We start from the raw sequence: 27,338 nt of genomic DNA on the forward strand, positions 1-27,338 counted from the left end.
CGAATACAATTAAATCATTCATTCAAAATGATAATGAAAATGAAATAAATAATGAATACAATTGAAAATGTAAAGATATACATATGTATAAAGGCATAAATTAAAATATGTGTGTATATGTAGATTACGAAATATATAAAATATATAAAATACATTTTAAAATATAAATAATAAATATGTATATACAAAATATGTACATAAATATATATAAAATTATGGAATATGAAAATAATGAAATACATGCAAAAGGAAGGTGCATATATGTATATAAAAATGAGTATTTATATTAAATAAGTTAAAAATATATATACGTATATATATAAACAATTATATAATAATAATATAATAAAACTCATATCTAAAATTTTCATAAATAAATGTAAATAAGAACATAACAATAATAACCATAACATTGATAATAATAATAATAATAATATTGCTAAAAAAGGGACTAAATCGAAATATAAACAAAAATATCGGGCGAATTTCAAATAAAAAAACGAAAGGACCGAACCGTGACACGCGCAGAAAGAGGGAGGTCCAAAATGGTAAATAGACCAAGCACCCAAAAATGCGGCGTTACGAAGGACCAGATTGAAACAAAAAATTAAACTATGGGGCTAAATTAAAAAAAATGAAACAAACGAAAAGGGAGTAAATTAAGAGAGCCATAAACGTGGAGGGACCAGGGTTGTAAATAACCCATTCCGTGAAAACAAGCGGACCCCCTAGAGCGGGTCGGGTCGCGCACGGCTAAGGGGCCTCAAAACGGCACCGTTTCATTTAGGGTAATTAAACCCAATTTTCTTAAAAAATTTTCATTTCTCAGGTTCCTTTTAAAAAAAACTGCAGAATAGAGAAAGAAAAAAGAGAAAAAAAAACATTCTTCTCTCAGCTTCCTCTGTTGCCAGACGAACGGGCCATCGTCGGCCCCGCCATAAGCGGCGGTTAAAAGCTCAAACGTTGGGTTTTTAATACCCTGCTTCAAGGACCGACTGAAGGCCAAGCTTTCATGGTCTCGGGGTTGCGAGAGTAAAAATCGGATCGTCGCTTTCCCCACCTGATTTCGGTGACTGAAATAGGACTCCGACGACGATGCACACGGGGCGTTCAGGTAAGGTTCCTCTTCATTCCTTTTTTATTTCCGTTTAAAAAAGAAAAGAAAATAACAAAGAAAATAAAAATAATAAAAAAACGAAATCCAAAACAAAACTCTGAAGAAAATCACCTTGAAATTTAGTTTTTATATTTTCTTTCTATTGAAACTGTTGTTTATTACAAGAATCGGAAGAAAAGAAAAAAAGCCCCCTTAAAAATTACATTTTACTCGACTTTTATAGCCGATTGCCACTGTTTGTTTTTTTTGCTGCTTTTTTCTTGCTTGTTTGCAAGTTTGGCAGCACAAGTGGACGATGGGACAGTGGCGGTGGGCTGATGCGGTGGCGTCAGGAGGCCAAGGGTCAAAGATCGAGAGCCCTAGGTGCGGCGCACCTAGGGTTTGAAAATTTCTTGTTTGTTTCTGACTTGTGCTAGGGTTACTGTTGGGTTTTGTTTTGGGCTAGTGTTTAGGTGGGTTGAAATGGGCCTATTGGGCCGTTTTGGGGTATTGGGCTGTAAATGGGTTTTATGTTTTGGTAGTGGGCAAAATTGGGCTGTACAAGCGTTATTTGCTAAAAAGTGTCAATTTGCATATTATGTTCACTGTCTCGCTCGTCATCTCCAATTAACTTTAGTAGTTGCATCCAATGAGGTTATTCCTATTTCTCAATTTTTTTCATACTTAACTAGTGCAATTAATTTGGTCACTTCTTCAAGAAAGAAACATAATCAATTAAAAGACATTGAGGCATTTCATATTGCGGAGTCAATTGACAATGGTGAGCTTGAAACTGGTAAAGGGAAAAATCAAGTCGATACTCTCTAACGTCTAGGCGACACCCAATGGGGATCTCATTTAGCTTATCTCAATAGCTTGATGAGGATGTTTGATTCCTTCTATGTTGTATCACAAGATATCATAAAGTTCGCCATCCTTACTCAAAGGAGTGAAGCTAATGGAATATATGATGTAATGACATTCGTTGAATTTGTTTTCATCTTGCATTTCATGATTTAGATACTTGGAGTCAATGATAATCTCTGCCAAACATTGCAGCATAAATTGTAAGATATACTAAATGCGATGCAGTTGGTGTCATCAACTAAAACGCTTCTTCAAAAATTCAGAGAACATGGGTGAGATCTTTTGTTTAAGAAATTGAAGTATTTTGTAAAAATCATAAAATAGAAGTCTCCAATTTAAATGCTCCGTGCAAAGTTGGTCGAGGTCAGTTTCATATCTAGAGAGATAACATCACAATTGAGCATTACTATCTGTTTGATATATTTATTGTTGGTTTCGATTCATTGCTAACAGAAATGAAATCTTGCTTTAATGATAAGGTAATGGAGTTACTTGTTCTTAGTTTTGCTTTGGATCCTTGTTGTTAGAGTTGTGTGACCCGAATCTCGTCATTTGTTAAAAAAATAAATAGGCAAAATAAGGGGATATAGGGTGTGAAGAACTGAGGATCGAGAGGCGAATCCCTGTAAGGAACATTGAAAAGTAGTTTAGTGGACTTTCAGATACTTTTAAGGTACTACTGATGTTTGCTTATAGTTTAAAAGAAATAGAGATAGAGTCATTGGGTATGTTGATTCTAATTTCGTTGCAGACCTTGATAAAAGAAGGTCTCTCACAAGATACGTCTTTTCTATTGGGGGTTGTGCCATCAGTTGGAAAGTCACTTCGCAGACTATATGTGTTTTCTCTACTATTAAAGCTTATTACATGGCGATTACTGAGGCTTGTAAAGAAGTTATTTGGTTAAAAGGACTTTGTGGTGAACTCAATAAAGACATTCATATCAGTACAATGTTTTGTGATAGTCAGAGTGACATCTTCCTTACGAAGGATCAAATGTTTCATGAGAAGATGAAGCACATTGATGTTCTGTATCATTTTGTGTGTGATTTTATTGCTCGTGGTGATATTGTTGTGAGCAAATTTAGTACTCATGATAATCTTGCAGATATGATGACTAAGTCACTTCCTATAGCCAAGTTTGAGCATTTCTTGGACTTGGTCGGCGTTTATTATTTAAGAATACCCCTTAAGGGGTTTCGTGGAAGAGGTGGAGAACTTGTTCGTCGAGAATTCGTGTCAAGCTAGAGATTGTTAGGGTTGTGTGACTGAAATCCCGTCATTTGTTAAAGAACTAAAATAGAGAGGAAAAATAGGGGGATCTGTTGGGGCGAAGGAGTACAAACTATGCTAGACAAGTTGAATCCATATAGGACTGTACTTCTTCTATTAGACATTGATTATAACAATGTTGTTGATCCCTTAAATAGATGTAATTGAACTTCTATTGTATCATGTGTTTTTCAACATAGTGAATTTCTCCTCTTTTGCCCATGGTTTTTCCTGATAAGGGTTTTTTATGTAAAATTTATATGTTCTTATTTTTCCTTTCTTATTACTTCGCGATCATTCTACTGCCATTATCAACATTTATTATAACAAACTGGTATCAAAGCTTTCGGGTTACTTGTCTCGATCACGGTAATAGCTACATTGAAGTATGATATTCCGTTGTTGGATCGTAATACCAGATTCACATTGTGGCGGGTAAAGATACAAAAAGTTCTTGCATAGATGGATTTAGAAGATGCCCTGCTAGGGACAGATAAGATACTTTCGACATTGACGCTTGAAGAAAAACATCATAAGAATCGAAAGGCACTATCGCAATTACATTTGCATTTGTTGAATGAAATTCTACAAGACGTGTTGAAGGATAAGACCGTCGTTGCATTATGGGTGAAGCTAGAGCAACTATGCACGTCGAAAACCCTAACTAGCAAGTTGCATATAAAAGCAACGTCTTTATTCTCATCATTTGGAAGAAGATACGTCTTTGGTATAACATTTAATTGTGTTTAAAGAAATTGTCTCGGACTTAGGAGCCATGGAGGTTTAGTATGATAAAGATGATTTAAGATTAATTTTGCTTTGTTCAATGCCCCTTTCTTATTCGACCTTTAAAGATACAGTTTTATATAGTTGTGAATCTCTCATAGTTGATGAAGTTTACGATTCCTTAGCCTCGTATGACAAGATGAAGCATTTTATGGCTGGATCCGACTCTCAAGGAGAGGGTTTCATTGTTCTAGGGAGACAAGAATGAAATACTAATGATAATCGTAGGAGGACAAAGGAACGAAATCCTGGCAATAAATCTAAAGGTAGATCGAGATATTCAAACAGAGGTAAAACCTATAATTTTTGCAAAAAGAAAGGGCACATTGAGTCTGAGTGCTATAAGTTTAGAATAAATCAAAAGGCCAAGTTTTTTTAATTTAATTTTTGGAATTATAACGATATTTATGAAATTTTTAGTGTAGTATTAGTTATTCTTTTTTGCATATTGGAAAGAAATATTTAATTTTATATAGTGTGATTTTTTTCTTTTATTTTTTTAAAGTTAAATCATTCATGCTTTTTAAAAAAACATTAAATTGATTTGTTTGATAAGAAAAAATGCATCTGAGAATAATTGACACTTTTTTTACATTAAAAAAAAAGGTCATTCAAATTTAAAAGTTTCGCCCCCTTTGGAGTAAAATCCTGGATTCGTCTTTGGTCTCAAGTATATTCACCTAGAGATAACCCAACTATGCCATTGGTTCTATTTTAATCACCCAACTGTTAATTTTTTTTCAATTTAGTCACTCAACTTTTCAAAATTAGATATTTTAGTCACTTTCTTATTAGTTGATGTTAGATGAGCGACGAAAAGTTGATGTGGGCCATTTTTTAGTAGCCTAATAACAAATTTAGCCCTCCAATATTTACATATTTTATCAATTTGATCCTAATTCTAAAAAAAATCAACAAATTTAGCTATCAATATTTACAATATCTGTCATTCTAGACTGATAGAATGTGTAAACATTGGAGGGCTAAATTGTTATTGGGCGGCCAATAAAAAATGGCTCAAGCCAACTTTTCATCACTCATCTAACGTCAACTAACGGGAGAGTGACTAAAATATTTAATTTCAAAAAGTTGAGTGATTAAATTGAAAAAATTAATAGTTAAGTGACCAAAATAGAACCAAATGCATAGTTGAGTGACTATTTTTGTAGTTTAACCTTAAAAAATTCAGTCCCTCCATCCAATTTTGCTATTAAATTGTTGATTTGACAATTATAAAAAAGTACATAAAATTTGTAGCCCTTAGTGTTTACAATATTTGTTAATTTGGTCCTTACTCTTTTATATTTAAATTTTATGTATTTTTAAAAAGTAAGAGCCAAATTAACAAAACTGTAAACAGTGAGGACAAAAAACATTTTTGTCTTTTTTATACTTGTTATATCAACAACTCTAATGGTAAAATTGGATGAAGAGATCAAAATTTTTAAATAAAAAAATATAGAGACCTTTAACAAATTTAAATCGTGTAAATCAAATTTGACCAACACCCAAAATTTTGAAATGTATTTCTATGTTTTTTTTTCCAAATTACAAACTAATTAATTATATCAACCATTTCATTTAGAATCATTCATTATATTAATTGAATTAATTAATTTAACTCAATTAAACCAATTAATTAACACATATATAAATTACATAGAATGGTACTCAAATTTATGTACTCTTATGTATTATAGATTAAATAAAATTAAATCAACTGTTTAAAATAAATATTATATATTTTTCAATAACTTCAATTTACGATGAAGTTAGAAGTATATTATTATTTATACTTTTCATTTTACTACTAATAATTATTTATAAGTACTTCAAAAATTTCATTGAAATCTCGATAAAAGTTAGAGAGAAAGGTTACAAGAAAACATTCCAATCAACAGGGAAATTAAGCACCCATTTAGGTGGATAGTTTTCTCTCCTAGTACAAACAATTATCCTCTCAGCAAGTTGATTTTCATTTCTAAAAATATAAGAGGAGCAAAGTTTAGGAAATCCCTAATAAAATCCAAAATAACATATAACCACCTTGACATTATTGGGATCTAATGACTTTAGTGTAGCGATATCGTCGAATGTACTTGTAATTCTTCAAACAAATTGGTTTAATAAAATTTTATCATTTCCATTAATATATTTTCTATCACGTCCTTAGATGTTTTTGCATACAAAGCAAAATGAAAGTAAATATTAGCTTATTGATTATTTAACATTTAATTAATATTAAGTTGAATTATGTGGTTAGATCATAATGTGAAAAGATAACTTATATTACTAGATAATCTAAACGGTCTATAGTCTAATTGAAAATGAGCAAATTGATTAAAAAACTATTATGTCGTCTATTAAGTGCATTTAGGGAGATACTTTGTCTTGAGTATCAAAGTTGATGACTCATAGAAGATAGAGATATAGATATGATTGTTTGAATTGATAGTATATCGGATAAGACCCAAGTAGAATAAATCCTAAATTTGTTTGTAGATTTATTCACTTGTGACGTTTATAGTGTGATTTACCTAAATCTTGAGTATGTGATAGACTATGCGTTCTTGACTCGTATGCTTTAATGTATTAAAAGCTTAAGGTCAATTGGTAATAGAACCAAAACATGACATAACTTCACTTAAAATAGTAATTCATAGTCCAATAACGGGTAAATGATATCCCCTCATTAGCATTTCGTGAGAGATGAGAAAGTAACATGGTCACGGATCATTTTTCTAGGATGAATGATTTAATTACCATGTGTTAGTAATTGACTTTTTCATAAAAGAAAATTTTCAGACAATCCAATAAATGTTGATGATGCATAAGTATAGTTGGGCATGCCACTGAATGGAACAGAGCTGAATGAGCTTCAAATATGAAAATCCCAACCCTGCACCTTCGTGTCCCCCCGCCCAAAATATAATGTGGATGCTGATGCACCAAGCCTTTTTGGTCGATATACTTTAGTTGCATCACGCTCTAGTTGAAGCTGAGTTAAATATATTCCTGAGCCCATTATGTACACTGGATAATCATCCACTAAAAGTGGTGGAACATATTTTGTATATGTCGATGGATGAGTATACTGATCTGTAGGCATACGATTTAACTAGAGCGCGCCACTCCTAAACACATGTCAGGGGGCAATCATTTTTTTTTGCAACAATAAATACGATTTCTCGTGCTCTATATGCCACACCTGATAATCTTCAGATGCACTACCCCTATTGGAATTTGATCTAGAATCTGATCTATTCGGTTATTCCACATTTCAATCCAATGCTTGTGTACGATAAGCCAATTCATGTCCTTATTACCGCACATGTCTGTTTTATGTAAATTATCGATATTCTTTAAAAATCTAGGTAAATATTATTAAAACTAAAACTATCGCATTACTCTATCTCTAGGATGCCACTCAACAATATGAAAACAAATTATTGGTGCAAAAATGAACCACAAATGTTGATTTACAAATGCTCCTTTTGGGATGGCAATCACCATCTCATGCGATGTGTACGACATTCATATAAACCACAAAAAGTTATAAAAATTTATTAAATTTGACAACCATTTATCAAACTTCAATATAATTCCATTATATGAAGTAATTAATCAAATAGTTACTTGTTGTATAGAAAATACATCTATTTGATGCGGATAAACCTGAAGGCTACTGTTTCTACCATCGTAACGTTTATCAAGTTTCTATATGTTCAATAACAATGCAATTTTAGGTTAGTTTTATAACTTGAAATTAAACACATGAATATTTTAATTTTAATTTTGATATTAAAAAATTATCATACCTATTTGGTAGAGGAAATGTAACCGATGGTGGATCAATGGGTTCCAAGAACCACATTCGATGATATGCTCACAAATGCAACTGACAAAGTCATTAATTTTAAAATTGATATTTCGACACATATCTCGGAAAAGGAATGCTAATATTGTTGCCCCAGCTCATCCGACGCAACAATTTTAGGTACACAAGGTATACCAAATTGGCAATTTTGTTTGGCTTAAACAATGCTCCAATAACCTCTAAAAATTAGATATTAAAATAAATATAATTGCTATCTACATATCCTCTAAAAATTAGATATTAAAATAAATAACACAACATTCATCTTAAAAATTATTTTCCTAATAAATGAACATTAATATTAAAATAAAACAATTCAACGCTCATTATACAAAATATATATACAGACAATCAAACCTGTAGTATATTTTATTACATTTATTAATAAAACAATACAAATATTCTTAAAAATATAAAATATAAACTAAAAAAATAAAGAATACTTACTATGTTCACTTACTTGCTTGCTAATTAATTGAATGAAAAATAATAATAAAATAAATTTAAATAATAAAATGACCAGCAGAGGTTAAGGGTTGGGAACTGTTGTTAGGGGAATAGAGACATTAAAAATAAAATTACCTATTTATAACGAAGAACTTTTTAGATAACATACACAGCAAACGAAGTCTTGTTAGAGAATTGTGGGTTAAATGGGCATGGGCGGTGGCGGTGATATTAGATATTGTAGTATGAGATAAAAAGTAAGTTAAATGTATCGCACCGTCCACTCAAACCTACCTTAAGTGTAATTTTGATTCAAGTTGGGGGTTGAATATTGATGAGATGGGCCAGAGATCCTTATTTATTTACTTATTTGTACCATTTCACATGTGTAAAAGGTATTAATTGAAGTGATTGAAAGATTAATTATTTTTACCATTTCACTCTTTCGAAATTACTTCTTTACTTCTTTGCATGACGGATTTAAAAATATATATATTTTTTGAATTTATTATATGGAATAATGGTAGAAATGTCACTTGATAGTTTTATTGAATATTGACACATGACACATACATCTCATAAAATTTTATTTTAAAAGATTATATAAGTGAAAATTTACGATATCTTCTTAAATAATTAATAACATGCAATATTTTTCTAAATTTTTTTATTTAAAATATTTTTACAAAGAAGACTAAACTAAAATGTTTGTACTGATGAAGAGAACACAAATTCCATCATCTCCTTTCCCCTTCACTCGTGAACCATCATAATTCTTCAAATAAAAGCCAAGCAAATTTGTTTTCAATGGATTGAAGGGACTTTGTTTGTCGTTGCTTTTCAAAATGCTTTTGGGGTCAAATGTAGAAGCAATTTGCTGTACTTTTGGAAGAATATTTTTTACCTTAAATGAAAATTTTAACCAGTATATTTTATGTAATATATATTTAGTATACAATTATTTCTTTATTGAAATTTATTTCAATATTATATATTTAAATTTGTATATATTCAAATTAAACACAACAACTAAGATTAGTTTGTTAAAAATATTTAAAATTTATATTTAATGTATCATAAAATTAACGAATTTGAATATTATTTAAATACATATTTTTACTTCACAATATGCATCAAGATTTGATCCAAAATAATGGTTAGAGTTCTTGTCCAGCAATTAAAGAAATTTATTACATCATGCATTGAAATTTTGAAAAAAGCATAAACAATAATCATAATGCAGAATGCATAGTGCAAAATAAGAGAGTAGTTGAGAATAATAGCACAAATGTATTAACATGGGGAAATGGCAAGCCATTAGGCATGGTGGTGGGAAACAATGACAACATTTCCAATTAGTAGAGAAATGAATGCTACTACCAATTCTCCTTAGCAATCTTTGCCTTCTCAAGTATAAATTTACCTTCCTTGTACTTCTGCGACGCCTCGTAAGCTCGCTTGTATTTCCAACCTAACAACTCACCGCAATCACCACAGTAAATATCCGCAACTGTGTGGAGACCCGTTATTAGATGCCTGTCTGCTTTTGCTCCTACTCTTATATTCATTGCATGCGAAAACAAAAATGCTCGCCCACTTCTTCCCTAACAACAAAACCAATGTACTTTACTCCCCTAAGCTCCAACACCAAATTTTCCAATATTATGGTTGATCGAAGCATAATGAAGAAAACTCTTAAAAAACCTCAATTTAATTTCTCTACTTTTATATCAAGCAATTTAGTTCCTCTATTTTTAGATTTAAAATTGACAAGTTTAAAATTCTTCCATGTTATTTAGATTCATTACCATATCATTTTTTTAGTTAGATGGTTAGTGAGTAGTTTTTTTATTTTAAAATGTCACATTAAAAAATTTATTAAATTTTTTTAATATTATTAACAATTGAATTTAAATTTAAAAAAAAAATATTTTAAATAAAAATACAAGATTAAATTTCAAATATACTAACACTATTCCAGCATATTTCCGATGACATAATTTCTCCTGAGTTTTTAGGATTCAATATTCATATCCCACACTCAGTTCAACCAAATCCAAAAAACATAGTCTCTCAGTTATGCAGAAAATGTAAAAGGGAAACTACCAGTCTGCTAAAATTTCGAAAGACACATTCAGAACCTTGTAGTGCTGTACCTGAAAAGACTTGGAAATGATATCGTCGTGGAGAGAAACATGATTTCCACAATTATAGCAGCTGTACAATCGTGGACCCAAGGATTCAGCCATTGATCAACAATTTGGAGGCTTCAACACCCAGGAATTTAGACCTAAACAAGCTAACAAAAACAAATCCCGGTTAACTTGATCAAAATTTGAAAAGATAGGAACTCTTCACCTAAAAGTCTAAAATAGTGCAATTAAAGTATTTTTAAGAAATTAATTTAGGCATTTGCGTGCAAGATTAAACCAAAGTGGACTGCAAGGAGAGAGAAGATACTATTAATTCCGATTAAAGAAATGGATCTGACAAAGACAGGATGGGTATTAATAACTATTTCAAGAAAAATAAATAAAAATGGATGAGGATCTGAGGTGTAAAATGAAAAGATGGTCCTTCTTTATTTATTCCTTCTTGAGTTTAAAATCTGAGAAATGTTCAAATTCTTTTCTTCAGGGTGTGAAAGAAAACTAGAATTTTCAACAGTTACTCAAGATTCTTGAGAAATTATTTCTTATAATTAATTGCATTTGATCTGGATAACAAAATTTCATTCGTAATTAACACTAACCTGACCTTTACGAGCGAGAGTGGGGCTTCATGGAAGAAAATGAGAAGGGAGGATTTTGATTTTCCTGAAAATATTCTCGAGTCAAAGATAATTACACTCTGTAGTCTGTAATGACTTGTTGAAGAAAAGCGTCGCCGTAGGTGACACGCGCGCCCAACGTAAAGCGTGATATGCGCAACTAACGTTAGTTCCGGTTCGGTTTGATTTAGATTTTTAATTTGTTTGAATCCTTTATCCTAATTTGCTTAGGTTTGATTTGGTTGTGATTTTTCATATTTATTTATTTTTTAAAATTTTAGATTTATTTTGATAGAATAAATTTTGTTTTAAATTTTTTCAATATTATATAGTAAATATTCAAAAATATTTTTCATAAATATTTTTAAAAATAAATCTTTAAGAAATTTTAAATTATTTATGCTATTTTAAATGTAGAATATTTATTTTATATAATAAAAAATAACATTAATTACATATTAAATACAAAATAGAATTCAATTTGGTTTTGGGTAACTACAGTTTTTAAATTTGGATTCCATAAATTGTCCAAACACTTTGGTTCGAGTAGATTTTTGGTATTTTTTATTTCTCAGTCGTAACTAAAGGAAATGTTTTACTATGTTTTTTTTAACAACATCATTATAGATTCTAATCATTTTTGCTTTTTTTTGACATGATGCCTAGAACTACCCATAGCCTCTCCCCTATAAATAGGAGGATCATACGTTTCGGCACACTTAAACTCACATATCTTATATTGGCAACAATGCCCACGCCTATCAAGCTAAGACTATTGTAGAGGTCCAATTTCGTCCGCCCAACAAAACCAAACAAACCAAAAGACCAAAAAAACAAAAAAAAACAAAAAATAAAAACAAGCTCATTTATTAAAAGTCCAGTCCATTTACAAACCTAAATACTACCCAAATACAAAACCTAAATACCCAATTACCTAAGCCCAAGCCCAAATCCCCTAAACCTAAAACAAAAAAACCCTAATTCCTCTAGTCGTCGCCACTCCTCTGCCTTTGCCATGTCAGCAGGCACGCCGCTCGAGGTCTACCCTCCTTTCACCTAAATGGCAAGGCATGGCTCCCCAGCGCCTTTGACCTTGCCACGAATACCTACAAAAAAAAACAAAAGCAGAGAACAGAGGACAGAACAGAGAAGTAGCGAAAGGAAAAAAACAAAGAAAGAAAAAACAATATTTTGTAATTGATTTGATTATAAAAGCTAAATAAAAACTCTTGGTAATTTTTACAGAAGAAATCAAATACAAAAAAAAAACAATAGAGCCTTTTTTTTTAAAAAAAAGGTAGTATATTTATTTTACCTTTTTATTTTTGGAAAAAACATAAAATAAAATAAAAAGTTTAGATTTTTAACATCAACATTTAATCTCACCGTCGACGTGGGTGACCTCCCTTGATTCGAAAGGTCTCCGAACACCTTAGGATTTGTCGAAGGCCTCATCGAATGAGAAAGAAATCGAAAGGTTTCATCGTTTCTTTTCTAAGTTTATTTTTTCCGGGGGCTTTGATCCTGAATTCGGGTTCTACACAAAAAGAGGTGTTAAAAGGGGACTTTTTTGGTGATCTCTGGCCACCGGAGGCGGTGGTCTCTGTCGTCAATGATCGATGGCCATGATGGAGACCCACTGTCCTAAGGGTCGGATGAATAATAAGGTTTTAGAGGAAAAAAAAAGAGGGAAAGAATTTTTTTTTTAAAAATGAAACCAAGTGATTTTTTTAGGATTTTTTAATTTATATAGGCCCCTAAAATGACGTCGTTTTGGGCTTGGCTTCATACATCCAAAACAACGTCGTTGTGGCATAACTCGAAGATCCAACCCAAATGGCCCCAGGATCCACGTGTATTTTGAAGGGTTGGGAAAATTACTTCCTAGACCGTTCTGCTTTTTTCTTTTTTCTTTTTAATTTCATCTTATACTCTTTTTTCTATTTATTTTATTTTTACCCTTTTAGTTTATTTTCATACATTTTGGTCCCCACCTATTATTGACCCACTGAGGGTGACACGTGTATTGGGGTTGGGGAAAATAGCACCCTAGGTCCCTATACTTTTTTATTTGGTTTTAATTTAATCCTTTATTTATTTTTTTGGTTTTCTTGCAATTTGAACTTCAAAATTTTTTAGGGTTTCAATTTAGTCCTTTATTTTTGGATTCGATCCCTTTGCTTTTTTTTATTTAAATTCTAGCATGTTTAATTTTTTTATTTTTTGCCCTTTAAATTATGAAATTTACATTTTTACCCTCAAATTTCCCGATTATTTCCTGTTAGTATTTTATTTTAAAATGTTGATACTATTAATACTATTAAGTGCTTATTGTTGCTAATTAATATTATTTTTTGGTAAAATTTTCTCAAAAGTTAATAATATATGAACATAATCATGTCATTAAAATGCCTTTTCGTATTATTTCATCACCGTTATTCTTAGTGAATAGTATTATTAATTGGATAAAATTTTCTTATGCTTATTTTTTTTATCATAATGTGGTTAGCTTATCTTACTATTTATGTTATTATTTTATCATAATTTTGCATTTGTCATCATATTCTAAATGTTGCTACATACATCCGTTTGATATAATATGTTCGAATAGACTCACACATCACTTTAGTGTAATATTGGTTTTCGCACAACACATAAAACTTACGGTGTATGATTTATTCTTTAAACCGAAATAATTGAACGTCCTTATCTAAGTAAAAAAAATATGGTTTAAATTTAAGCAATGAGTATTCTTCTTTTCAATGATTCGAAATATTGTGCCTCCAACTTATGAGACATGACTTCTCGATCAACCTGAAATAAGAAAGCTTCCTCTATAAAGTTCAATATAGATATGACACTTTCAATGCCATCAAATCACATCATGTAAAAAGGGATCGTGTTTTAAATTCTCTTTTAATTCTTAATTTTGGATGCTAAGACATCAAGTAATCAACTAGGTACAAATTTTGGGCGTCTAATCCTTCCTTATACGTAACCGACTCCCAAACCAATTTCTTGGATTTTGTAGGCCGAAAATTGTCTTTTTAGTAAATCTGACCTTTATTGAATTATTAAGTTTCGAGGTGATCCAATCACACTCAATAAAAATGATTGGTGGCGACTCCATTTTTATTTTAAAATAAAAGTCGAGCTATAAAAAAAGGGGTTTCAACAGTTTGGCGACTCCACTTGGGAATAATAAGAGAGTCAAGCCGCGAGTTGATTACTTTTCGATCCTTTTGTTGGAAATTGAGAATTCAGTTTAATTTAATTTGTAGTCCTTTCTTGCACTTCATCATTCATTCATGTTCTTGCTTCGGTTGTAAAAAATGTTTGCGAATATTCTTGTTAATAATCTCGTGTCATAGTGATCTAAACATATGATCCTATTTTTTGTTAAGTCGAGGTTTAAGAATTAGTCTTTGTATGTTTTCACACATATTGCATAATAATTGTTCTATTCTGCCCTTCTTAAGTGGGAGTGAGAAGCTATTTCCTTTAAGAGGTCTTCACCTCTGTATAGGATAGTGGATCGCTTTCGGGATACATCTGTACCTATGTTTTCGTGAGGTCTTCACCTCCATAGCAGATATAGGGAAATGTATTCCCCTGAACTGAACTCGGTCCGTATGAGCCTTTAATGGGTGAATATTAAGGAATTTGTTGATTCAGGTACCCTTACTTTAGAACCAAACTGCATTTAAGAGTCTGCCTGATAGTCACTAAACTAACTATAATTACGACAAAGACAAGCGTAATTATCAAACAATAGTATAGCTATGGTGAGTAGGGAATATCGTATCCACGAGGACTAAAAGTACTAGTAATTGTTGCTTTTCTATTATTTAGCCAACAAATTGATGAGATTATTTTTAATCTAAAATAAACTAAAATAATTTACTAAGAACGCAATAGAGAATGAACTAGGAAAATAATTGAAGATAACCAATGAGATAGATAATACCTAGGAAAGAATCCACCTAGACTTCACCTATTATTTTGAATCTGAATTAAATGATTTATTTACTTATGTCTTGATCCGTAGAAATCCCTAAATTATGTTAATATCTCTTTCGAGAGTAAGAACAACTGACTTTAGGTTGATTAATTGAAATATCTTTCTAATTAAAACCCCTATCGTCACATTAACTCGATACATGGATTCCTGTATTAGATTTGACTCTAATTCAGTAGATTTATGTCGTCTTATTTCTAGGATTACATGCAACTCCACTCAATTATGCTAGATCTACTTTTAAACAGGGACTTTTGCTCCACTGAAATAAGCACATTAAACATGAATTAATATCTTGAAAATATTAAAGCACGAAATAAGTATACATAATTGAGAACAAGAATAAAGTATTTATCATGTAAATCAGAAATCAAATCATAAGATTCATTATAGGTTTCATCTTCCCTAGGTATCTATGGAATTTAGATTATAATCTGGAATGAAAACATCTCAAAATTAGGATAACAATAAGAGATAAAGAAACTCAATAAAACTTTGGCGAAAATTAAGTGGAGATCTTCAATCTTGAAGGAGATGCACTTCCGAGTTGATTCCGATGGCGTTCTTCGAGTTTTTTCTTCGATCTTCTATGCGTGCCCCTTTAGATCTTCTTCTAATTGATATTTATAGACTTTTAGAATGTTCAAAAAACTTAAAAATTGGGTGTTTCCATGTATTTAGGAAGCAAGGTGCAATATCGACATAAGTTGGCACATGGGCGTGTGGCCAGCCTGTGTGGATCATGGAAACAACTTTATTTTCCCGATTTTGGCTCGTTTTTCACTCTTTTTGCTTCCAAATGCTCTTCTAAGTATAGAAACATGAATTTAAAGGATTAGGAGCATCAATTTCACTAATTTACATAATAAATAATCCAAAAATGCATCAAGAATGTGATTAAAAATATGTTACTTTTATGGCTTATCAAATATCCCCAGACTTAAGGGTCCTTCAAGCAAAATCCTCAACTCACAATTAAAATTAATCTTTCTTTCTCAACTTAGAGTCCTCATCAATAATGTTTCGACATAATTCACAAATAATCATACATTGATAATTCAATTAAAAGAGCACTAAAGATTCAAACAATCCAAGTCGAACATTTTTAAAGCATGAAAACATAGGTATTTCCCATTATCTAAGTAATTACCTTTAATTCAAAATCAACAAGAATCGACATCCTCACTAAAGGTTTACTTAAATCACTCGAAGTGTTTAAGGTTCAAGAATAAGCACTCAATAGTCAAACAAGAAAAGTCATTACCATAGGCTTACATAAAAATCAAATCTCCACCACTATAAAATGATATGATACACAAATCAAAATGTCTTTAAGAGGTTGTAATGGGGCTTAGGTTAAGGTGTGGAGAAAGGCTGAAACGGTTGGTTAAAATCGAGATAAAATTGATAAATTACCAAATTAGACAATTAAACAAATGCTGAATTAAAAGTAAGTGAATAAATTAAGAACTATTAAAGAATAAGAAAATGAGTTTCTTCTTAAAATATTAATTTAACTGTTCAAGCTCAATCATAGAACTAAATAATAATCAATATTTTTTCAATATTTTTTTAATTTTTTACAATAATAGATAATTCAGCAAAACAAACAAAAGAGCACAGTTAGGCAACTAACCGAATTAAATCTTGATAAAACGGGAAAAATCCTCAATTAACAACAAAAAATGAGTTATGGGTTAAAATTAATGGGTAAATTAAGAAACGATGTGTTAGGCTCAACAATGTTCACTAAGGGTTAATTAACAAGGTAGCCTTTTTATGGGATATATGAGTTAAAACCTAAGTGCCTTTATCATCTGAGTATATCAAACCAAAGGTGTGGTCTCGACATGCATAATCAAAGCAAGTTCTAGAATGACAAATCAAATTAACACACTCACAACCAACAACAAAATGAGCAAGAAAAATGTATGCTCTAAAGGCTTAAAATCTCACAACAAATTATGGTTTTTGATGTCAAACTTGTAAATTTAAAACTTCAAGGTAATACCTCAATTCAGGGAAACAACTTAAAATTTTTAATTCTGAAAATAAACTTATCATGATTGATTCTCTCATGTCTTAAAGTTTAAAACAAACAATGCGCAAATATCTATGAATTTAATCTAAAACACATCAATAAAAATCACAAATCGATAAATATTCATTCTAATAGAAGATGAGAAAATTACTTAAACACAAGACATAATTCAGGGATTTTCTAATAATTATATAAATCACCTCCCTACACTTAAGATGTACATTATCCTCAATGTACAAATAGATATGATTACAGTATAAATAGAATATCATAAGAGAGGAAAAAAACTGAAACAACCCTGAATATTGGATGAAATCCCCAGAATAGTGAAAAGCGAAATTGTAGTCAAATCTAAATGTAACGCATGATTCCGAGAAAACTAATAAGAAAATAAACACAAATAATAGAGAAGACTAAGGAATTATAACTCGACTAGAAGCAACCATAAAAAAATATTTCAAAAGATAATAATTAAAAAAAAGTTTAAGAAAATAAAAAAATAAAACAATTAAAACAAAATTAAAAAGAAAGATAAATAAAAAATAAAATAAAAAAATAAAATGATAATAATAAACTCAATGGTAATAAAAAATAGTAAAAATAATAGAAATCCAAGAAAAATTAAAAGAAATTTAAAATCTAAGTATAAGAATAATAAATAAATAATTTTTTTTAAAAAAATTAGTAAAATAATAAATAATATAATAAAGAATAAATAAATAAAATAAAAGAGGTAGCTTGGTTGGGGAAGAAGAAAAAGACAAATTGAGAAAGAAATTCTAGGGTTTGGGCCACACGGCCATGTGGAGTATTTTTAGCCCATGTGCAATTAAAAATTAACCCAATTTTCACACAGCCATGGACACGCCCGTGTGTCCAGGTTGTGTGTGATCTCCTTTGCTTCTTCTACGTCCGTGTGGACTCCCACACGCCCGTGTGGCCCAGCCTGTGGACTCTCACACGCCCGTGTGGCCTGGGCGCCGTGTCTCTCACACGACCGTGTCCCTTGCCCGTGTAACTCTCTGACGTGATTTAAAATTGAAAAAAATTAGCTCATGGTTTCACACGGCCTAAGACACACCCGTATGCCCAGGCCGTGTGTGTTTTCCTTCACTTCTCCCACGCCCATGTGAGATCTCATACGCTCGTGTGGCCAGGCCGTGTCTCTCACACGGCTGTGTGCCTTGCTCGTGTAACTCTCTGACTTGATTTAAAACTGAAAAAAATTAGCTCCAGGTTTCACACGGCCTAGGACACGCCCGTGTGTCTAGGCCATGTGTGTTTTCCTTCGCTTCTCTCACGCTCATGTGAGATCCCATATGCTCGTGTGGCCAGGCCGTATAGGTCACACGACCATGTCGCCAAGTCATGTAACTCACTGTCGATTACCCCATTTCACACAGGGCCTACGACATGCCCATGTGTCCAGGCCGTGTGTTCCACATGCCCGTATGTCCAGGCCGTATAGGTCAAGAACACACTTTTTTAAGATTTTAAGCATGTAATGGAATTAAAAACACTAGTAAAAGTTAAACATTTGGCTTGCCTCCCGAGAAGTGCTTATTTAGAGTCTAAGTTTGACTTACCTTGTATTCGCATGGCACGGTGGTTCGCAAAGCCGAAGCTCCTCTTTATCATTTCTAAAATCGTCACCACTATAAAATTTGAGTCGATGTCTGTTTGCCTTAAACGTGCCATATGCCAGATGTGTTACCTCTATCGTATCGTACAGGAAAACAGTTTGTACCAAGAATAGACCTGACCATCTTGATTTCAGTTTCCCGGGAAATAGTTTGAGCTTTGAATTGTATAAAAAGACACAATCCCCAACTGTAAATTGTTTAGGCTGCTTCAAACGAGCATTATGGCGTCGCTTTGTCGCTTCTTTATATAATCTTGAGTTCTCGTAACCATTAGCTCGCCACTCGTCTAACTCCTTTAGCTGCATCAATCTTTTCTCACCTGCAAGTTTAAGGTCGTAGTTTAGAAATTTTACTACCCAAAATGCTTTATGTTTGAGTTCAAGTGGTAAATGACAACTCTTTCCATATACAAGTATGTAAGGAGATGTTCCTATGGGTGTCTTATACGTAATCCTATAAGCCCATAAAGCGTCATCTGCTTTTATCGCCCAATCCTTTCTATTTGACTCCACAATTTTTCCTAGACTACGTTTGAGTTCTCGATTCGTAACTTCAACTTGGTCACTAGTTTGAGGGTGATAATGGGTAGTTGTTCTATGATGCACCCCATACTTTTTAAGGACCTTATCAAATTGAGCATTACAAAAATGTGTGCCCCTATCACTAATAATCGCTCTAGGTGTTCCAAATTGAGAAAAGAGCTTCTTAAGAAATCAAACTGCCACTCTAGCATCATTAGTAGGTAAAACTTGAGCTTCTACCCATTGTGACATATAATCAACTACTACTAGAATGTATTTATTAAGAAAAGAGCTAGGGAATGGGCCCATGAAATCAATGCCTCAGACATCAAAAATTTCACATAAAAGCATATAAGTTTGAGGCATTTCATCACGTTTAGAGATATTACCTATTCTTTGGCATCTATCACAAGAAGCAATATACATGTTAACGTTCTTGAACAGTGTGGGCCAATAAAAACTTGATTCAAGCGTTTTATGTGCTGTCCTAATTCCACTATAATGTCTTCTTGACAGTCCTAAGTGGCAGTGTTTCAAGATATTATTCGCTTCTGATTTTGTAACACACCTTCGAATTACTTGATCTGCACATACACGAAAAAGAAAAGGGTCCTCCCAAAAATAATTTTTCATATCGGCCAAGAATCGCTTCTTTTGGTGATGTGTCAACCCTTTTAGTAAGATGTTAACGTCCAGGTAATTTGCGATATCCGCAAACCAATGAACTTTAGAATCGGTTATAACCATGAGTTGTTCCTTAGGAAACGAGTCATTTATCTCGTTCTCATTAAACTCATTAAGATAAGGATTCTCTAGTCATGAAATGTGATATGTTGAAAGATTTTCAGCTCCCTTCTTATCTTGGATTTTGAAATTGAATTCTTGCAATAATAAAATTCACCTTATAAGTCAAGGCTTTGCATCCGATTTAGTTAAAAGATAGCGCAAAGTAGAATGGTTAATGTAAATAACAACTTTAGACAATATTAAATATGGTCTAAATTTATTGAATGCAAAAACCACAGTTAGCAATTCTTTTTCTATAGTAGTGAAATTTTCTTGTGCATCTATCAAAGTCTTGCTAGCATAATAGATTAGCTGGAAATGCTTGTCTCTTCGCTGTCTAAGAACTGCACCAACTGTAAAATCACTCGCATCACACATCAGTTCAAAGGGTAAATTTCAATCTGGTGCAACCACAATCGAGGCATTAATTAATTTTTCCTTAAGAGTATTAAATGCTTCTAAGCATTCTTGATTAAAATTGAATGTCACATCTTTTTCTAGCAAATTAGTTAAAAGCTTAGCTATTTTAGAGAAATCTTTGATAAACCTTCTATAAAATCCAACATGTTCTAAAAAGCTTCGAATAGCCTTAATTGAACTAGGGGGAGGTAATTTTTCGATAGTTTCAATTTTCACTCTATCAACCTCAATCCCTTTACTAGAAATTTTATGGCCCAACACAATCCCTTCCCGAACCATGAGGTGACATTTTTCCCAATTAAGCACAATGTTCGTTTCCTTACATCTCATTAAAACTTGTTTTAAAATTTTAAGACAAAGGTGGAAAGAATTACCAAATACTGAGAAGTCATCCATAAATACCACCATAATGTCTTCTACAATTTCATCAAAGATTGTTAGCATGCAACGCTGGAAAGTAGCAGAAGCATTACACAATTCAAAAGGCATTCTTCGATAAGAAAATGTACTATATGGACATGTAAATGTCATTTTTTCTTGGTCTTCGGGCGCTATCGGGATTTGGAAGTAACCAAAAAGTCCATCTAGGAAGCAATAATACATGTGACCAAATAATCTCTCCAACATTTTATCTATGAATGGTAGAGGAAAATGATCTTTCCTTGTGGCATCATTCAACTTCCTATTGTCAATACAAACTCTCCATCCCGTGACTGTTCTCGTTGGAATCAACTCGTTTTTCTCGTTGGCTACAATAGTCATGCCTCCTTTTTTAGGAACAACTTGCACATGACTCACCCAAGTATTATAAAAAATAGGATAAATAACTCCAGCATCTAGAAGTTTAATTACCTCAGCTTTAACAACTTCCTTCATGTTAGGATTTAACCTTCTTTGAGCTTGCACACATGGTTTATACTCATCTTCCATTAAAATTTTATGGGTGCAAAAAGAATGACTGATCCTTTAATGTTGGAAATCTTCCAAGCTATGGCTCTTTTGTGTTCCTTTAATACTTGCAATAGCTCATCTTTCTTATTTGGCTACAAATCTGAAGCAGTAATCACTAGCAAAGTAGAATTGTCTCCAAGAAATGCATACTCTAAGTGATTTGGTAATTACTTCAGTTCCAATTTGGGAGTTTCTTCAATGGAGGGTTTTAATTTTAATTCATCGTTTACCTTAATGCCCTAATAATTCTTTTGTCTCAGTGAAGACTCATTAGAATCTAAATCAAATTTTGTCTCACTTATCATAACAGTATCGTCATCTACCTCCTCCCATTGAACAAGACATAGTTTCGACGTGTCCTTATGAATAATTTCCTGTAATGAATCTTGAATAACATGGTCAATAGAGTCAATAAAATAATAGGAATCATCTTGTTCTCTAGAGAATCGTATGGCATCATAGATTTTAAAAGCAATCTCTTCATCACCTACTTTAAGCACAAGTTTACCATTACCAACATCAATGACAGCCTTAACAGTGGCTAAAAAGGGGAGACCTAAAATTAATGGTACCTTACTACCTTCATCCACGTCAAGCACAACAAAATCAATAGGGAATATAAATTTATATACATTTACAAGTACATCTTCAATAATACTTCTAGGATATTTAACAGATCTATCAGTTAATTGAATACTCATCCTAGTGGGTTTAGGTTCCCCAAGATCAAGTTGCTTGAACATTTTATAAGGCATCAAATTAATACTAACACCCAAATCAACTAATGCTTTCTCAATATTTAAACTACCAATAAAATAGGGAATAATAAAACTTCATAGATCTTTCAGCTTAGTTAGCAATTTATTTTGGAAGATAGCTGAACATTCCTCGTTGAGTTCCACAGTGGATAGTTCTTCAAACTTCCTTTTATTTGTTAATAGCTCTTTTAAGAATTTTGTATATGTGGGCATCTATGAAATAGCTTCAACGAAAGGTAAATTGATATGTAATTGTTTAAAAAGTTCAAGAAATTTACGAAATTGTTCATCCATGCGGTCTTTCTTCAACTTGGCTAGATGCAGGATCGATGGTTTATATTCTTTAACCACTGGTGTCTGAATTTCTTCGGGTTTTACCCCTCATCATTTGCCTTATAAGTTTCCTATTGTAGATTCTTTTTGGGTTCAGCCAACACTTTCCCATTCCTCATTGTAACTACTTTCACATGCTCTGTTGGGTTAGGTTCGGTGTTACTGGGTGAACTACCTTGCTGCTTTTCTGAAACCAATTTAGCAAGTTGTTCAACCTGATTTTCGAGCCTAAAAATTGATGCTTGCTGATTTTTCAAAGTTGTCTCGATGTTTTGAAAACGAGTCTCGATGAAGAAATAAATTTTGCTAACATCTCTACAAGGTTTGGCTTCTTCTCTGGTTGATAAGGTTGTTGTAAGCTCGGAAGGGGTTGTGATATTTGGTTTCCTTGATTACCCCATGTGAAGTTTGGGTGGTTTCTCCAACCTGCATTATAGTTTTTACTATAAGGGATATTTTGAGTTCTAGAATTATTACCTGTATAATTGATATGCTCATTCTCCGTGCTAGGACCGAAAGGTAAATATTCTGGATTATTTATTTCACCTCCACTTGCATCGCATTGTACCACCTGATTTACTTGCATAGAAAGATATAAATCATTAAATTTTTTATTTAACATTTCTACCTAGTTTAATAATATGGTGATCGCATCTAAATTAAAAACACCGGCTGTTTTCATCAGCTCCATCCTCATGACTTGCCACTAATGATTATTCAGTGATATTTCTTTAATAAATTCATAAGTCACTTTGGGTGTTTTATTGTTCAGAGTTCCACTGACTACTGCGTTGATTAGTTGCCTAGTTGAGGGATTCAAACCACTGTAAAATGTTTGAACTTGTAGCCATAAAGGTAACCCATGGTGAGGGCACCTTCTAAATAAATCCTTAAACCTCTCCCATGCATCATATAATGTCTCTAAATCGACCTACTCAAAGGAAGAGATATAGTTCCTCAACTTGGTTGTCTTAGCCAGAGTGAAGTGCTTCAGTAGGAAGTTCTCGGTCATTTGTAGGGGTGTGCATAATTCGGGTAAAACCGAAAAAATTCGATTAACCGACCGAATTCGGTTAATCGGTCGGTTAACCGAATTTTTTTGGTCAAGGGTTAATTAATTTTTTTTATGATTTTTTGGTTAACGGTTAATTCTGTTCGAAACCGGTCGGTTAACCGAAAAAATTCGGTTAACCAAAAAAATTAATAAATAAAATTATCCAACCCAACCCAATTACCAACCCAACCTAATTACCCAACCCAATAAAACTAAAACTAAAATCTACCCAATTACCCAACCCAATAAAACTAAAACTAAAGTCTACCCAATTACCAACCCAATAAAAATAAAACTAAAGTCTAACTCTTAAGTATCTACCCAATTACACATGTTTTTTTTAGGTTTAATGCAAATGGAGATTTTTTGGAGAGAAGAAATGGATATAAATGGAGAATATTAAAGACTTACATTTCAACTATGTGTTAACTTCAAGAATTATGTAATGCTTTTAATTATGTAGTGATTCAAAGACTTATGTAATATTTTTAATTATATAGTGATTCAATTCGGGTAATTTGGGTAATTCGGTTAATTTTTAACCAAAAATAAAAACCATATAATTTTTGATTTATTCGGTTAACCGACCTAATAACCGAAAAAATTTTGGTTCAGTTAATTTTTTTTAAAAAATATTCAGTTCGGCTAACGGTTAAAAATTTTGGAAGGTCGGTTAATTCGGTTATAGCTATTTCGAGTCGGTTAACCTGTCGGTTAACCGAATGCACACCCCTAGTCATTTGATCCTATGTAGTGATGGAACCTCGTGGTAAAGAGTACAACCACTGCTCAGCTTTATTCTTCAATGAGAAAGGGAGTAATAGTAGGCGAATGGCATCTTCAGTGACGCCAACAATTTTGAAAGTATCGCAAATTTCCAAAAAGCTGGCCAAATGAGTATATGAGTCTTTGTCTTACAAACCATCAAACTGAACAAACTGTTGAATCATCTGAATAATGTTCGGTATTAGTTCGAAATTATTTGCAGTAATAATTGGTCTCACAATACTCGATTCAGCCCTAGTTACAGTGGGCTTGGCATAATCATACAAAGTACGAGGAACAAGAGTAGGATCTACAGGATTCGCTGCCACTGTAGGAGGAAGCTGATTATTCTGATTATCACCCATCTCTGATTATTCTGATTATCACCCATCTCCTTAGTAATAAAGGAACCTGCCAAAAGCAAAATTAAAGAAAAATTAGAATGTAAAAATTAAACTAAAAGCAAAAATAAAATGTAATAAAATAAATGGCTAAACTAAAAAAATTGAGTGTTCATAATATTTTAGTCCCCTGCAACGGCGCCAAAAACTTGATAGTCACTAAACTAACTATAATTACGAAAAAGGCAAGCGCACCTATCGAACAATAATATAGCTATGGTGAGTAGGGAATATCGTATCCATGAGGACTAAAAGTACTAGTAATTACTATTTTTCTATTATTTAGCCGACAAATTGATGAGATTGTTTTTAATCTAAAATTAACTAAATTGATTTACTAAGAACGCAACAGAATGAATTAGGAAAATAATTGAAGATAACCAATAAGATAGAAAATACCCAGGAAAGAATCCACCTAGACTTCACCTATTATTCTGAATTTGAATTAAACGATTTATTCACTTGTGTCTTGATCTGTAGAAATCCCTAAATTATGTTAATATCTCTTTCGAGAGTAAGAACAACAGACTCTAGGTTGATTAATTGGAATCTCTTTCTAATTAAAACCCCTATTGTTGCATTAACTCTATATATGGATTCCCTTATTAGATTTAACTCTAATTTGGTAGGTTTATATCGTCCTATTTCTAGGATTGCATGCAACTCCACTCAATTATGTTAGATCTACTCTTGAACAGAGACTTTTGCTCTACTAAAATAAGTACATTAAACATGAATTAATAATCTGAAAATATTAAAACATGAAATAAGCATACATAATTGAGAACAAGAATAAAGTATTTATCATGTAAATCAGAAATCAAATAATAAGATTCATCATAGGTTTCATCTTCCCGAGGTATTTATGGAATTTAGTTCATAATCTGGAATGAAAACATATCAAAATTAGGATATATAACAACAAGATATAAAGAAACTCAATAAAACTTCGATGGAAACTAAATGGAGATCTTCAATGTTGAAGAAGATGTGCTTCTGAGTTGATTCCGATGGTGTTCTTCGAGTCTTTTCTTCGATCTTCTATGCGTGCCCCCTTAGATCTTTTTCTAATTGATATTTATAGACTTTAGAATGCTCAGAAAGCCTAAAAATTGGGTTTTTCCACGTATTTGGGAAGCAATGTGCGATATCGACACGGGCTGGCACATGGGCGTGTGGGTCACACAGACGTGTGGCCAGCCCGTGTGGAAATGCCCAGGCCATGTGGATCCTGAAAACAAACTTTTTTTCTCGAGTTTCACTCGTTTTCCGCTCCTTTCGCTCCCAAATGCTCTCTTAAGTATAGAAACGGGAATTTAAAGGATGAAGAGCATCAAATTCACTATTTTACATAATAAATAATCCAAAAATGCATCAAGAATGTGATTAAAAATATGTTACTTTTATGGGTTATAACTACCCTAGAAAGAACCCTGTCAAACCTTTAGCGATTACCTGAATAAATTACAAATAAGAAACGTTTTAAATGTCATTCATTGTTTTGTATTCAAGCTTTATACAAAATATACTGACTTGTTTTTTTGTTTTTACTGTGGTTGTATTACATTTTCATCTTAGAGGAAAAATGTTGATTCGTGTTTAGTTGCTAAATAGAGAGTTTGTCATGGAAAAGGGGTTTCTTGATAAAGTGGAAGTATCCGTTTTATGTAAAGAAACTCATTTTCTAGTAAAGTTGTTCTAATGAAATTGAATTAGAACCAGTGCATTTTTACATGCATATTTTCTATTCTTTACATGCATTAAATTTCATGAAATCCAAAAGTGCGTCAAGTCCTGAACTCTAGTATAGAGTTTGATGGACAACAAAGAGTTGGAATTCTTCGAAGATATCGAGGGTTTGGAGGGGAAAAATGTTTGTGCCTTTAAAGAGGGAACTAAAGAAGAGAACCTATAAAGAATTTGTCCCTATATCCCCGAAAGTGTTTTGAACAACTGGACTGTGGAGGAGATCCCTATAGTTTTTAGGACCATTTCAGAGTAATATTCAGAACATACCTATAGCTCTAAGCCTGGGAGCAATAGGGATCATTTTTTAAAAAAGGCAAATGTCCACTATTTTTTATTTCAATGAAAACAATGTATCTTTGTGTCTCACTTGACAAATATTATCCTATTTTTTCATTTCATTCATACTGATACCACACAGATAATTATTCTTTAAATTTATTTGTTTTTGGGTCATCTTTTATTCTTATAATAGGTATCTGGATGTCAATGATACAAACGATGCTACTACTGACTCAGAGTCTCCTTTTGACCAGGATATGTGTCTAGAAGAACCTTAGGATTTTGAAAATGATCGAGATTGTAACTTGTCTCTTGATTTGTTAAGGATGGTAGAGCAATACGAGAAACAGATCTTACCTCACAAAAAGTCAGTGGGAATTGTGAGCTTAGGCGATGAACAAGAAAAGAAAGAGGTAAAAATCAGAACTTGCATCACTGCAGACACAAGGTGAGACCTTGTTGAATTGCTCCTAGAATTCAAAGATACCCTTACATAGTCGTATC

General features: G+C 32.3%; 1 protein-coding gene and 1 non-coding gene across 5 annotated transcripts; one reads left to right on the forward strand and one right to left on the reverse strand.

Annotated features, from left to right (window-relative positions):
* Positions 1-9,569: 9,569 nt before the first annotated feature.
* Positions 9,570-11,283, reverse strand: LOC121215519 (protein yippee-like At4g27745). Of its 4 annotated transcripts, none has more exons than XM_041090235.1 (3): positions 11,103-11,283; positions 10,502-10,635; positions 9,570-9,949 (listed from the first exon to the last, which is right to left on the reverse strand). In XM_041090235.1, exons 2-3 carry the CDS (start codon positions 10,592-10,594, stop codon positions 9,722-9,724), a joined length of 321 nt encoding a protein of 106 aa, XP_040946169.1. In that variant the 5' UTR covers positions 10,595-10,635; positions 11,103-11,283; the 3' UTR covers positions 9,570-9,721. The 4 variants fall into 4 exon arrangements, with proteins under 4 accessions (XP_040946169.1, XP_040946167.1, XP_040946168.1 ...); XM_041090233.1 differs by having other exon boundaries at positions 10,502-10,644; positions 11,103-11,282; XM_041090234.1 differs by having other exon boundaries at positions 11,098-11,282.
* Positions 11,284-23,443: 12,160 nt separating this feature from the next.
* LOC121215696 (small nucleolar RNA R71) lies at positions 23,444-23,550 on the forward strand. Its single transcript, XR_005911672.1, has one exon. It is a non-coding gene; the product is annotated as a small nucleolar RNA R71 (small nucleolar RNA).
* The last annotated feature ends 3,788 nt before the right edge of the window (positions 23,551-27,338 follow it).

The sequence above is a fragment of the Gossypium hirsutum genome, chromosome D03 (assembly GCF_007990345.1).
Source record: "Gossypium hirsutum isolate 1008001.06 chromosome D03, Gossypium_hirsutum_v2.1, whole genome shotgun sequence".
In the NCBI taxonomy this organism is placed as follows: Eukaryota; Viridiplantae; Streptophyta; class Magnoliopsida; order Malvales; family Malvaceae; genus Gossypium; species Gossypium hirsutum.